This window comes from Gymnodraco acuticeps, unplaced genomic scaffold (genome assembly GCF_902827175.1).
Source record: "Gymnodraco acuticeps unplaced genomic scaffold, fGymAcu1.1, whole genome shotgun sequence".
NCBI lineage: Eukaryota > Metazoa > Chordata > Actinopteri > Perciformes > Bathydraconidae > Gymnodraco > Gymnodraco acuticeps.
The window spans coordinates 2848406-2863406 of record NW_022990346.1 but is presented as its reverse complement, the minus strand read 5'-3'; the positions used below and the strand labels follow the sequence as shown (position 1 = coordinate 2863406).

The 15001-nt window shown below is 39.3% G+C and overlaps 1 protein-coding gene across 3 annotated transcripts; it reads right to left on the bottom strand.

Moving 5' to 3' along the window:
* Nucleotides 1–547: 547 nt before the first annotated feature.
* On the bottom strand, nt 548–14417 carry tmcc1b (transmembrane and coiled-coil domain family 1b). Of its 3 annotated transcripts, none has more exons than XM_034223934.1 (8): nt 14301–14417; nt 9969–10128; nt 8031–8074; nt 6467–7244; nt 3514–3933; nt 2259–2743; nt 2030–2165; nt 548–1948 (listed from the first exon to the last, which is right to left on the bottom strand). In XM_034223934.1, exons 4-8 carry the CDS (start codon nt 7067–7069, stop codon nt 1634–1636), a joined length of 1959 nt encoding a protein of 652 aa, XP_034079825.1. In that variant the 5' UTR covers nt 7070–7244; nt 8031–8074; nt 9969–10128; nt 14301–14417; the 3' UTR covers nt 548–1633. The 3 variants fall into 3 exon arrangements, with proteins under 3 accessions (XP_034079825.1, XP_034079827.1, XP_034079826.1); XM_034223936.1 differs by having other exon boundaries at nt 6467–6732; XM_034223935.1 differs by lacking the exon at nt 14301–14417 and adding an exon at nt 12293–12398.
* Nucleotides 14418–15001: the final 584 nt, after the last annotated feature.

Genomic DNA, 15001 nt, shown 5'->3' with positions numbered 1-15001 from the left:
ACATACCTTTTTAGTTTTTTCACTGTAAGCTTTGTAGCACCTGCCAGCAAAATACTTGCTAATCTAGCCTGATGAAAAAGGGCCAAATGGAGAGTTAGCAGCTAAAATCTTCAATGTCGAAAGAGCACAAGTGATATTAAAAACCTTGATGGCTTAAGTTCTTTAAGTGGCCCAGTAGGCTAGTTCACTTGCAGTCTTCCAACACAATACTCTGACCCCTTATAAATATAGTGCAGACAACAGTTATATAAATAAAATGTAATACAACTTAGCTATCACTGGTTTCCTTGTATGTCATATATTTTGAACTTGGTTTTTAACCCTTTTCAACAAGTAAGACAGCAATAAATTGAGGATAATGTGTAAAATAAAGGGTGAAATAAGTCAAATCACACCTCTTTGCTAGATTTCAGGGGAGACAATTAGTGTGCTAGGAATTCACAATGACCCATGATGAGACCCAGATTATAAAACCTGTATAAACATGATTATAGTACAGTATATTCCACACACATTGCAACCAAGTAAACCAAGGACTCCAACAAGAGGCTTTTTGAGGTGTAATGTGTGATGTTCAATTTAGAACGGTCATGACATTGAGGACATTTACAAGTTGAATTTTCAATTTCACCTTTAAAACAGCAAATTTATTTGTCTTTAAAAAATAAAAAAATCAACTAAAAAGTATTACTATTTCATTGTCACTAATATAAACAGTACGGAAGCACTGAGTCTTTGAGCACTTTAACTGCTCTTCAAGTATGTTGATTCAGTTCATAGATTATTCTTCTGCATTGGAAAAGCCACCAGGCTAGTATGCTCCAGCATGGTCGCAACTCCAAACTTAATGTCTTTGATATTAACATCCTGGTTGTGGCATACCAGTGTTGTTGACTTCACAAATCCATAAAAAACAAGTTGAGAATCCACTACTATGTGATCCAGTGACAAGTCTTGATTCCAGAGCAACGTAGCTGATGCAAACAAACTCCATTCTTCAGTGTAGTGAGCAGGAAAAGGAAGAGTTGGTCACACAAGCTGAAATTTCAAATGTTTGAGTAAAGGGGGAAGGAGGAGTCGACTGTTTAGAAGTGAGACACTTGAGAGTATGGACAACTAAATCAGCAACAGTCAGCTCACTACAGTCAAAATCAAATAAAAAGCCATCAATCAGCTGTATTAAAAATTGCGGTGACTTCAAACAATACCACTTGAATCAGCTCAAAAGTAATAAAACTCTGAATTACAATTTCTTCTGTGGGGAAACAATGCAACGTTTTCCACATGTAAACAAATTCACTCAGATGAGAAAAAAAAGTGTGCAGTTTTCCCAGACCCTCCTTCAACTATTCACCCTTACACTATGTGCTTGTGCCACAATTGCACTAAAGATAGCAATTCAATATCAAACATCCATCCTTTTCTCTGTTTCATTCTTCTTTAAACACATTTCAGAAAACAATAAAGTGACAAACCTCAGATTCAACCCTCCTGAGCATTTTGAGAAGCTGCTGAAGAGGAAGAAAAGGAAGGACTATAGAGATTAACCTTCCTGTATGGGTCATTGTCCTCCCTTTACACAACAGCCTCAAAACCTCTGTCCTTCATCATCAAATAAGCCTCTTCAAGCAGGTCATCTGGGGTGAAGAAGAAAGTGATTCAGATACTCTGAAATGGCGTCCCAGTGCCTCCAGAGGAATGCAAGGAGGATAACGAGGAGCAGCGTAGAAAGCGTGCGGCTGCGTGTTTTCATTAATGGGACGACACAGTTAGCCACTGTGGACACAAATACCAAAAGGACTGCCATTACAGCCAGCAGTACATTGATTAGTTTTCCAAGAAGAGTCCGTGCTGTGGCGTTCTCCAAACCCTCAAGCTGCACCACCTGCTGTTGCTGCTGCTGCAGCTCCATCTTGGAGATACGCGTCTGACAGGCCTCCAGCGCCTCCTACAGGTCAGATACAGAACAGTGAGTGAAGTTGCTCTGATGACAGAGCAGAATCATCAAGTATATTTTAGTGAAGCTTACCTGAATGTCCCTCGCTCTTTCGTAAGACTGGTAAGCAATCTTCTCCTCCATGCTGGCTAGTTCCTGTTTTAAGTTCAGAATTTCATTCTGGTGGAGTTCTGTTAAGTCATTGAGCTGTTCTTCTAAACGTTCACACCTGCAAATGAGTGACAACAACAGCACATCAGAAACAGTTATTTTTCTTTCTACACACAGACTATACTAGAGTGTATCGCATATGCTATGATACCTGTATCGTTCCTCTTGCAGTGCCTCCATGATCATAGTGTAGTCACGCTGATAATGGGCTTTTAAGTTTTCAAATGACTCCTCCAGTCGACCTTGGTTTTCTCGGAGCTCTTGGATCTCATGGAGTATAGCATCGAAGCCTGAGGCCTGAACATGATCAAGGGTGTTGCCCTTGGAGCTAGGGGGGCCTCCGGGGGCTCCAGTCGCACTGTTGGCTCCTGCAGAGCCAGAAGTAGCACTAGAACAGTCATCGTCACTGCCATACTTTGGGCTGTTCTGCAAATGTCCTGTCCCAAGGACCCTTGTTCCCCCAGGGCCAACACCATCTTCTCCCTGGGTTTCATCCAAGGAGTCTTTCAGGCCTGCAATGTTATCAGCACTGCCAAACTTGTTGCGGATGAGGGAGGCGATTTCTCTCGGCTTAGACACCACAGCTCCAGCTGCAGAATGAGTGGCTTGAGAGAAACTGGAGAGGCCCCCTGTCACCTGTAATGAGCAAGCTCAGGTCAGTACTGGTCTGTGTGGAGGTGCCACTACAATATTGTCATGGTGAAAATTATGTGAACAAAATAATCATCATAGAGCTTGAAAGAGATTTGTCTGCATCCTGCAGAGATAGTGCCAAAGCTTCTATAGCTTTTAATTAAGGGCTCGACTAACTACATCTGTAGAGGAACAGGTAATTACAAACTACTGAGTTTCCTTCTTGGGATATTTTTAACATTTACAACCATTACTTTTGTGTTTGTGTAGATTAAGTAGCAAAAACAACTTCAAATGATGATCTTGTTATAAGGTCTTATTTATGTTTTGAGTGCTTTAACTAATTGCTATTTATTTCATACCTGGGCAAACCTATCCTTAACTAAAACAACTGAGGAACCAATTCAGATTGCTGGCATCCACCTTATACATGACTACCTAACTGCTATTAGAGATTGTTCTTACAGACATTTGACTTTGTGTGCCAGTAAAACCATGCACCATAGTGGCACACCTATTCAAATAGAATTCATCCATTATAAATTCTCTATTCTACAACTCCATCTATTCTCTATAGCAAGTTGTCTGCTTTCTTGGCCCCTTTACGTTTAGTTCATCCAAATTTAGATGAAAGATTTTATAATTTTTTAGAAATAGAAAAAAAGTTGAGGATTACATTTTTTTTGTCAGTACAATGACAATAAAACCTTAAATATTCCCGAAAGGGGGATTTAAAACCAAAAGAGCAGTGAAGGCACCAGGAAAGCACACACCTTGGCTCCAACATCTTTCAGCCCCTGGTGCATGTCTCGGAAAACATCTTTGGGCTGGCGAGGGATTCCGTTGTGCTCTACCTCTCGGAGCTTGCGGTGGTAATGCTCCAGCTTCCTCTGCAGCTGCTGGATCGTCTGAGCGGACTTTTGGTTCTTCTTCTCAAACACCTGTTTGATGCGTGCACTCTGCTGTTTGTCTGCATTATTGGCAAGTTTCAGGTATTCTGCCACGTTGTCATCACGTGCAGTTTGTTCAATTTTGATTTGTTCTGTGAGTTTGAGGATCTTCTGTTGTAGTTGGGCAATGGCCTGCTTAGTCCGCTGGGGGTCTGGGGTGCAGTCCACTACATCATACCCGTCTGCTCCGTAGGGCAGGGCATTGGGTGACACAGCGGGGCCTGATCCATCATAACGATCCAGCTGTGCAGAAAAACAAACAAAAGAAGGTACAAATATGAAGAAAAATGCTTTTGATCAAGTTTATTGAGACAAAAACATTTAAATCATTGTTTCTCTTGGTGTTTCTTTATCATAGATTATCGTGCGAGCAGTGGGCGTTATAATGCTGACAGTACTTGGTTACAATACTTTATTTGGTGTTTAGGATATTGTGTCTCTCTAGTAATACAAACTTTTCTATTGTAAACTCTACCAGTATCTAATGTGACTACTGTTTAAATCCAGTTGAAAATACACAGTAGTATTGGCTTTAAACTAGGGCAGTGGTTGTTTTTGAAAACCAATCTTTGAAGACCCTGCAGTCAATTTACACTTATATCTGTAACTACACATTCACAACAGTAGATGGCGCCAAACGTTTCTTTTTGTCACTTCACAACTCCAAGTCACGGAGGCACTGTTGAAAATAGACCAAGTTAACTGAGGATTGAGAAGAAATGATGACATTAATTTTACCCCACAGGAATGTATTAAATTGGTAGTTTAGTAAAAAAGGCAAGTTCAGATAATGCAAAGCCTTACATAGTAATGAGAGATTCCAGGCTAGAACTGGGGCAACAAGAGTTGAGGTAAATATGAATCTTTGTCATCAACACAAACTGATTTGTACCCATCATAAGAGCTTTCACCACGTATTGGACATGTGCCAGCTGCTCAGCTCCTTGTACTCTGAACAGCATGAGAATGTGTGAAACAGATTGAGTGTTAACCATAAAGCCAGACATTGTACAGTACAGGAAGCGGCCGTTAAGTTTTATATTGACAGACACGGTTAGAAAATGCTACAAATAAATAAGTTTCCAGTGTCTTAACTTTAAATTGGTTATGTGCCAACATTTACCTATCAGTTATTTGCTAGATTCCTGTATTTGAACAAAAATGTATAGAATAATACAAATGTAAAGCTTCTTGAGTGATTGATGTTTAATTTGTGTTTGTTGAAAGGTCTACCGAACAGAAACAAAAGGACACAACTTGTGTTCTAACTGGGCAGAGGATTGTCAAATAAAAAACAATTGGCATTCGTTATTTAAGATGAACAGAACCACAGGGAGTAAAGTGATTCCATTGTGCTTAAGACATCTGTTGATGAACTTAATCCTGCCTCCAGTGAGATGCCTGAGCTGCAAAACAGTGTCATGATCTCTTTTCCGACGTCTACTCTATACTGATTTGTCATTCCAGAGATACTCCTGTCAGTCAGCTGCCATCTTACTTGAGCTTAAAGTGTGTGAAGACCGTCTGATCTAAATACCACGTCAGGTTTAAAAGAAAATGGTGTGTACATTCTTTCTTTTTTTCTTAATCGATTATGTAAAAGGCAGGATACCCCTTCTTTATTTTATAGTGGGAAAAAAACACTGAATAAGTATTCCCAGATTTCTATCAACATTCAATGTAAAATACAATAAAAACAATCATCCAACACGTTTGAGTTTGTGGAGTTTGCAAACGTTCCCTACAAGCCTTCTCTGACCTGAAGTACACTCAAGAGACAGCAAAAGACTAAATTTAGAAAGGCTTAGAGCACATAGTCACAAACAACTCAAAGGCAATCTCTGACCTTTCACCGCTGACAACTCATCTCCCCATCCACCAGTTCATCCAGGCACATCTACACCATTAACAGCCTTAGGTTTGCACAGTTCACTTAGATTTGACATTTTGCACAGGTTTCAGTGCACGACTCACTTTCATCTTGTATTCTACAGCTAGGCTGCAAACAATGCATTTCATTAATTTCCTCGTGACCTGTGAGAGTCACTTTGTATTACGATACGCATCTGAATTATTCATGTCCTAAAACTATCTTCTATATGAATACAGCATTTTTAAGATTTCATTCATTTCTTGGACAGATTTTATGAGAAAAGAAAATATGTATTATTTGATATGTTATATCTTTCCAACACACTGACAATGTGTGTATACAGATTGATTGATATTGTCAGTGTTTAAGGTATAAAATACTGTTATATGACACGGTAGAATGCATGCATTTGAAGAACTGCATCGTTTTTGTTATTGTCAAGATTATTATGAAACAGGTTCTGAATTTTTAAACTAGTTTCCATATAGCTTTGTGGGTTTCAGATGGATATACAACAGTTTATTATCATGGAATCTGATGCTTTAGAAAGCGTATAAACATGATGAATAGGAAGCAAGTTTAAAATTAGTAAGAAGCATCTTTTTTATATGATTTCTAAGTCAACTTGTTGCCGTTCTTCTGTGACAGATAATGGAGAAAACTCCTTAAAGTTTAAGTAACTTTGATATGAGGAGTGTGTATCATATTTGACTAACTTATACCCACAGATGAAGAGGCAAGCCATTTTTTATTTTACTCAAATGCAGGTGTAACCTTATCGCAAACCTCCCAGTGCATAACTTGTATATGACAGAAATATCTTCCTACTCTGAAAATAATGTACTGTTCAGGACCACGGTTTTATTTCTCCCCTGGACGTCTTGACGGGGCTGAGACACTCACCTTGTCAGGCTCCTCAGTTGAGTGGTACCCAGAGGTGAGCAGCATGTCAGCCAGAGCTGGGCTGGTGGGTGTGTCTGTGGTGGAGGAGGAGCGCGGGCGTCCAGCCTGCAGCAGGGCTTCATGGGTGCTGCGCCGGTGGATCTGTGGGCTCCCTTTCTGGGGAGGGTCCCCAGGGCCCCCCACCTTGCTGCGGCGGCTCTGCAGGCTGGTGCCTCGCTTCATTATTGGGGGAGCACCTCGGATCTGCTGCAGAACGCGGCTCAGAGCTGCGGGAGGGGCGGAAGCAGCAGGGTTGTCAGAATCCAAAAGGAGGGGCGAGGAGGCCAAAGCGTCCCCTCCCTCGGACCCTACATCGGTGGGATCGGAGGGAGGGGCGCCTGTGCAGGACGAGACGGAGTCATGTGGGGAAACGGAGGAGCGTCGGCGCTGTGGCTGGAATAACTGCTTCAGGCCATGGCCCAACGCTCCCATGTTCTCCCGGGCATTATGGGTGATTTTGGACAAACCATGCTCTGACTCCGACGCCCTCCTGCCGCCCTCCAGCTCCGCTCGGCCTCCAGTGTCCGGCTCCTCTGGACTCAGCTCACTACTACCCTGATCCATCAGAGACCTCCAGCTTCACAGCGAGGTGCTACCTGGGGGTGCAGGGGACTAGCTGCGCCCCGTGGGCACCCCCCCTCTGAGCGGCTGGTAGAAACCCGGGGAGCAGAGATGATGGTGCTCAGTTGGGCCTTTTGAGTGGACATGCATCTGTGGCTTGGCTCAATGTCATGCTTGTCTACCACAAAAGGAAAATAAAATGAATTATGACATGCAGCAGTGAATGATGAACATAATAAGCAGAAGAATATAAAACAACAAGCAACATAAACTGGGTTGACACAGACAGGTTCACTTCTTTTTGCAAATATAAGAAGGTCTTTGTTCATTTAGTCCAAAACGATCTTTATGCAAACAATTCATGATTGAAAAAGCTTTATTTTTTTTCTCTGCAGAATGAAAACAGAAGGTATCCATTTCAGTCTAACAGCATGTGGCATGTCTGACAGTGCCAACCCAGAAATGCAAAAACACAAAGTCTACAAAATAAATAAGCTTTAAGAACAGTTTCTGAAATGTCAAAGTAAGTTTAACTGCACATGCTGTAGGTCGATGCCTGAGGCTGTTGCTGAAATCCCTTTCAATTGTTTATTTCTGGGAATTCAAGCCTGAAGGCACAAAAGCCCTAATGATAGTTTATTAAAATTACATTTCAGAAAGAATTCATTGTAGAAATTGATAATCAACATAATTGAAAGTGCTTAGATGATGCTAAAAGAGAGACTACGGAGTGTGAAAACGTAAATGAAATTCTAAACAAACAGTGATTATGATTAAATTCTCAACTGACTCGTGTGATTCACGGAGGTCTCCTCTTTGACTCTCATTTCTCAACAATGCTAAATCCTGTAATGTAAAAGGACCATTCCAAGACTTTGGCCCTCAGATGACAGATTATATAACAGCTTTTGATTTACCAACATGAAATGAGAGGGGGTGAAATAGAGTGTAACAGAAAGCTTACCATGAGCCCAGCTTCTCCTCGACTGACTCACAGCGCAGGATTGGCTAAACGAACAGAAACAGAAGCAAAAGAAAACTGAAAAATATGCTCCATACAGACAGTTTAAAAAATAGGCCTACTGTAACATCACAGTTTTAATCAGGCCTGCATACAAACATTCAACTCAGAAGTAACTGGTAATAATGGACCGGAAAGGTTTCCTGCACCAGATGAGAGACTTAAAAGCTTCTAACATACTGACATGTGAATTGTCAACGACCTAATGGACCTTTGTTTAATTCTTAAGAGTCAGCAGTAAATTGATGCTTGGTGAACCTTGTTATGTTTTTAATGGCATCTATTGTAAGCACAAGACAACATTAACATGACAGCAACTCTAAAAACTGTTCAAGGTATAGTAATATTTCTACATACAAACAACATCGAACCATGGTATGAACACGACTCAGGAGCTGCCAGTGCACGACTCATCTGTAGCATGTACAGTAGTGGGGGGGGGGGGGGGGGGGGACTTTAGCCTGAGAGAAAGCTTCTGTCCTACTTTGTTGCAGGCCAACAAATGTGCACACTATCTTTAAATACAATTATCGATCAAAAATGAAGAATAAAACTAAATCCATTACTTAGGATCAGGGACAATCTTGAAAATGTTAATTGTAACATAAAACCAGACTTTCTATTAGTTTGGTCCATTCGGAGCATTCGGAGCAGCATCTGCATGAGATCCAAAGTATCACCTCACAAGCCAGCAGCCAAATCTAACACAAAAACCCTATGAAACGCTCCATTAGTGATACACAGTGACTCATTACTGCTGGTCCTGCTGTTATATCTGCAGTGTGGGAAAAGAAAGCACCCTGTTAAAAAGGTAGGTGGTAGGGAATAATATAATAATGAAAAGGCTTTGGTTTGAAATGAATGTGAATGTTTGCACTCATTACCCAATATAAATGAAAGCGACAACATGTCGTTTGCATCATGTTTCCATCTCTGCAGCTCGGTAAGGGCAATACTTTAAGTAAAACCACACTTCTGGTCACTGCATTTAAACATAAGTTAAAATTAACAAACCACAAGGGATTGATGTTACACATTATGTATTCAATCCAATTGTCTTCATTCCTGAGAGCAGGTTGTATGGCTGCTGCTGCTGCTGCTGCTGCTGCTGCTCCTTAATTAATGATCATGGACAAATCCATTCAGGGATCCAGTGCAAATGATTGCAGTAGAGACTAATGACAAGACATAGGAGCAGACATTCCACACAGACAGGAAATATATCCCTCATCTACAGTAAAACTACATTGACGTCCTACTCCTCGAGGCTAAGGGCAAAGTGTTCTCTTCAAAGTGGGTCAGCCAACATTGGTCTATCACTCTCTCTACATGCAGGGCTCCAAGGTCACATCATTTGAAGAGTGTAGTGCATGTCTAGCAGCGTCTAAGCTTTTAGTGGCGGTATAGAATCATCTTTGCAGAAGGACAGAAAGTGCAGGTATGACCTCGAAGCAGCATAGGCCTACATGCTTTACATTATTCCTGGATCTGCATATCACCTTGGCTCCCCTTATTGGTTTCAGATTGTGCTCACAAAATAAAACCAATGTATTCATTTTTATATTGAACATAAAGATGTGATAAAAAATTATATACATTCAGAAACTCCTGTGCATTGGACTTCATTTTCCTTTTTGCTTTCTATCACTGGTGACATATTCTCAGAGGACCTTGTACGCTGAAATCTATTTAGTAAATAATGTCGTCCTTCAGCTGGCATCGCTACACTTTTATTGCATATAAACATGTGGGAGATGAGTTTATATTGATTTAGTAATGGTGATGACAGTATTGGTCAGCAAAAATCTGTAAAAAAAAACAATAAGATTGCTTAATAGAAATACACAAAACTAACATGAGTCCAAGTGCAGATAAACATACCTTCAGATGTGGTCATCAGAAGAGAATTTGTGGATCTATTAACACAGGAAGAGAGTTTCCAGCACGGCTTCCTCTGGGTAGTTTGTACAAATGGAAAACTGGTGGGATAGCTGTAAATCTTTAGTCAGCTGTTTCCGTGGACATTTAGAAAAATCACATGCTGCAAAGAAAAACAAAAAGCAGAGGCAAGACAGTGTGAGAAACGTTTTTTTATAAATCTGTGTCTCAGGTGACAGAAGTAATGTTCATTAAAATGTTTTCAGAACGAGGGATTCATCTGGTACTGAAGGCTCTAATAATTGTCGTTTCAATCGATCAACCAATGGATTTGTATCACTTCAAGGTTCCTTAGGGATCACATAATAAATATATCATCATGTTTTTATTTTTAAGAGACTAATATACTGTTTCTATAAAACTGAATTGTGTTGATCCATAATCTAAACCAATCAGCACCTAAACTAAGAATTAACAGCAAATCCAGATAAAGTCAGAAATCTAACCAGCATGCATCATCAGCCCATTTCATCAGCAGCAGACAGAAGTTAGCCATTAGCTGGGGAACATAGTAAATATCTTAAAACATTTTGGAGGCTGAAGCCAGATATTATTATTAGCTCAGATAATAACTAAGTGAATATTGGATTTACATGTATTAGTGCTCCGACGCACCGATCCCTAATAAACCATGCTTATTTGTGTCTACTGCATGTAATTAGGAAAGTGTTAACCCTAACATTTTACACTAATATAACAGTTTTGAGAGCAATAATGTAGTTGTTAAGTTATTGAAAGAAACAAAAAAAGGGGAGGATTGATTAAGGTAAGGAGTGAAAATCCCACAGGACAACATTTTTGCTAGATACAGAACCAAAATGATATCCCTGATCTGGGCAAGCGTTAAGTCACGCTGTGAGATCGAGCGTGATGTAATTGTGTTAAATGTCTCTACTTTAAGATGAATGAAACTGGCTGTAGCTGTAATGCAGTCTAATACAAAGTCTGATATTTGAGACTAATAACCGTTGAAGTAATTAAATAGAGTCACACAAGTACGTGGCTTCAAAACCTAAATGGCAAAAATAAAAACATGTGTTTTAATTTTGTACAGCAGAGGCCCCCCAAGGCATTTTAGCTTAATTAAGTGTGTAATGTTAATTAATGGTGCTTAATCCCCCCTCAGGGATAGCTGCAGGACATGAATGAACGCTTTGCCTTTCTCGTAAAACCACAATAGATAAATAAATCAACGAGACGGTTTAAAATCAACAAATGGTAAACACAGAAATCTGCTATAGCCAGTGGTGGAAAGTAACTTAGTACATTTACTCAAGTAGTTGTTTGACATATTGGTACTTTTCTAAAGTATTTCCATTTAATACTACTTTATACTTCTACTCCACAACATTTCAGAGGCACATATTGTTCTTTGTACTCAGCTAAAGGTATTTCAAACCCACAGTTACTAGTTACATATAAAAACACATGATATGCTATAATGTAGTACTGTGCTACTCATCTACACAGTATTTCAAGTATTTAAATCTGGTTCACATTGATAACTACAACACTAAAATGCTCTGACATGTATAGAAACAGTATGATACTGTGAAAAGGTCCATTCTGCTTTTAGAGTACTTTTAGTTTTGATACTTGAAGTATTTGAAGTCTGATAATACTTCTTTACTTACTATTCTGAAATGGGTCATTGTGCAGAATGTAAAACTTTGAAATCATTGCTTTACTTTTATTGGAGTATTCTAAGAACATAGTATTTGTACTTTATCTGAAGTAAAGGATCTGAGCACTTCTTCCAACACTGGTTATAAAAACCAAAATCGCTCTGCATGAATGCAGTCATACGTGCAATGCGATGAGATCATCACCACCCCTTCAGTAACAATGGCATCAACTCGCATAACAATGAAGTTCAGCTTTCCCAAGTCTATTCGACTCTTACTTAAAACACAGATAGCTTACCATCACTATTCGGCTTAGGCTGTTAATTAAATTACACAAAGGTTACAGGTGCATTGAGTGCCATTACATGGAGGGCAAAAGTAGTAACGTTAAATGCCTATGATTAAAAGGTCAAGTAAAGATGGGGTGATAAAGTAAATCATGTACCCAAACAGTGGGTTTTATTAGAGAGTAAATCACGACATATAATCTGAGCCCATCGGTTTAACGTTAGAAGAGAGGAGGATAGAGTTAGCAGCTCGTTAGCCCAGTCAGTAGGCCTGAACTTTAAAACACTCAACTCTAGGATGTATTTACTAAAAACATCAATGCAGTTTGTCGTCCTATTGTAAAGTGGTGCTAACCGTTGTGTTAGATGAATGCAGGATACATCGTTGACCCCGTTTTGATGGCTTGTCTGTCCCTCTTGTAGCTAGCTGTATGCTAACGTGGTGCACCGGGGGGTGTTCGTTTTGTTGTACGGTGCACACTGGTGCTGCTGGGCGGGGCGGGGTGGTGTTATGTGTGCGTCTAGATAACCTACATCGGGGTCTAACAAGAGGTGTAAGAAGTACTCAAGAGTACTAGTAAAAGTTGCAATACGGCATTGTAAACATGCTCTGTTACAAGTAGAAGTCCAAGTACAAAAATTACACATTTTCTAGTAAGGCCCGTACCAGACACAAGTTATTTTTGTGTATTATTAGTATCATTATTAATGTCAATGTTCACTTTGTAAAGGTGGGGATTATTTAAATTACTTGCGTTACTGCTGGGTAACTTTACTTATAATAAAGCATAAGGATGTATTGGTTGATTTGATTTGTATTCTGTATTATAAATCCATGCTTGCAAAGTAGCTAGTAACTTTCATTTTAAATAAATGAAGTGGAGTAAAAAGTAAAAAAAATGTAGTTAAGTACAAAGTAAGAGTACCTCAAAATTGTACTTCAGTACATTGAGTAAATGTAGCCTACTTAGTTACATTCCACCACTGGGTCGATAAGACTTCTCAAATAGCCGGAGAACAAATGTAATAACATATAAATTATTTGTAAATAATTATAATTAACATCAACAACATACAGTTCGATATTGACTGCTTTTGGTTTGGTTTTCGTCTTCTGGGATGTTTGTTACTGATGTTTGATTTCTATATGATACTTTTCAATATGAAACAAATAATTAGCTTTACATTATGATCATTTGTTGTGCCCATGTCTAACAGATGAAATCTTCATTACCTGAGGAATGAGGATTTAATACATACATTATATCAGCAGTTTGTGTTGTTTTTGGTAAAAGAAGGTAATAGCCGCTTTAATATTCTACATCAATGGCAAAGCCCAGCATTAATGATTTAAAAGCATAAATCAGATGGTTGTGTCTTGTGATGCTCAAGCTTTCAAGTACAATCCAGCAGATAACCTGTTCAAATTACATACTCCTACATCTTCATTCATGCATTTTATAGCCACATATGTAATTACCATTAAGTAATACAATTTGACCAATAATGCCCGACGTGTTGGTCAGTAAAACACAACTATTTAAAGTTGTATCAGATTATAATGATGCACACCTAAAACGTCGCAATCTAGATAAGGATTTAGTGATCAAGGCATCCGTTTATGCCATTGTCCTCTATTCTCCAAATGTACATATTTGAAAAAAAGGAACTCCACCTTTAAGAAATGCCAAAGAATAATGTCCAACTTGACAACACCCTCATACAACGGGCCTGGCAGCAGTCAGAAGCTCTAACACACCAGGATAATTTACATTGGAGGTATTGGGTAGCCATCTGTCGCAAAACTCCCACCAGGGTTTCTTAATCACACCTTTGAATGTTGCATTTCATGGTTGCGTATTTAAGTTGTACAGTTCACACAGTATATGTTTGCATTAGCTTGTATCCTCTTTGCATTGCTGATATAAGACAGTGTATACCTGAGGACAACATCACAATTGTACAGAGGCAGCCAATACAACTCAACATATCCAGGTCTGACCGCTGTGAACATATCAATTATTCCGGCCTGGGTTTTGCCCCTTAAGAGCAAACCTTTAAGGCATAAGCAATATAATGTAATCACTAACTTGTAACTACACCTAACATCGCCCGTCTAGACTGTCCCGGTAGCCAAAACAGGCGTCTCCTCGCCGCCTGTCAGTTAGCAGGCTGGCTAGACTGTAGCTAAAAAACATCGCCTCAGCTTCAGCCAACAGGGCACCTCGCTAGGCGGGCAGCGACCATTGGACAAACAACCTCAACAAACCGTAACCCCTGTGCAGAACGGATAACATCATATGGAAACACATTTCATTCATAGATCGGTTTGAAAAATGTGTGTTTTGTTGGCTTCAACTTACATGGGCGCTGAGAGGATTGTGTTGATGACCGTTCATTTCTCCCGATGGTGGAACACTCCCACGGTGACGTCAAATAGCGAGCACGACGTCAGAACAGCTGAGCAGACAGACAGCCACACCGTGATAAACATACACAGAGAAAAACAAATATGCATGTAGTTCTCCTTTTTTAGTTGTTGATAACAAATGTACTTTCTGCAAGACTAAACAAGAAAAATATCATTCATCTGTTCAATTGTTGGACTTATTGTGTAACATTTTGACTGAGAATTGTAGTAGGTGTGAAGATATTATCAGTAATATCTAATGTGTTCATAAACGTTCCTGTACAATGGTAACCTTGTATGTATCCTATTAAGGATAGTTTGTTCATAAAGCTACATTTCCTTATTCAACCCCATCTTTGAAGTGATTTTCTTAAGTTGAGTTGAATGTGGTTAGGTATGTATCTTCAAAAACATTGCATGTGAATAGTTAATATTTACTCTGAGATGTCTGTTTGAAAAATAAATCTATTACGGTTTTTTTTTTTCATGAAATGGATGGTGATTGGTATTCATCATTATTTCCTTTTGTCTGACATTTTGTGACAACTAATAAAGAAAATAATTTGCAGAAATTAAAACAAGCATTCATTTCAGACCTAATAACAACCTGCATGCTCAGAAATGAAAGGACAGAAACAGAAATTATAATGATGA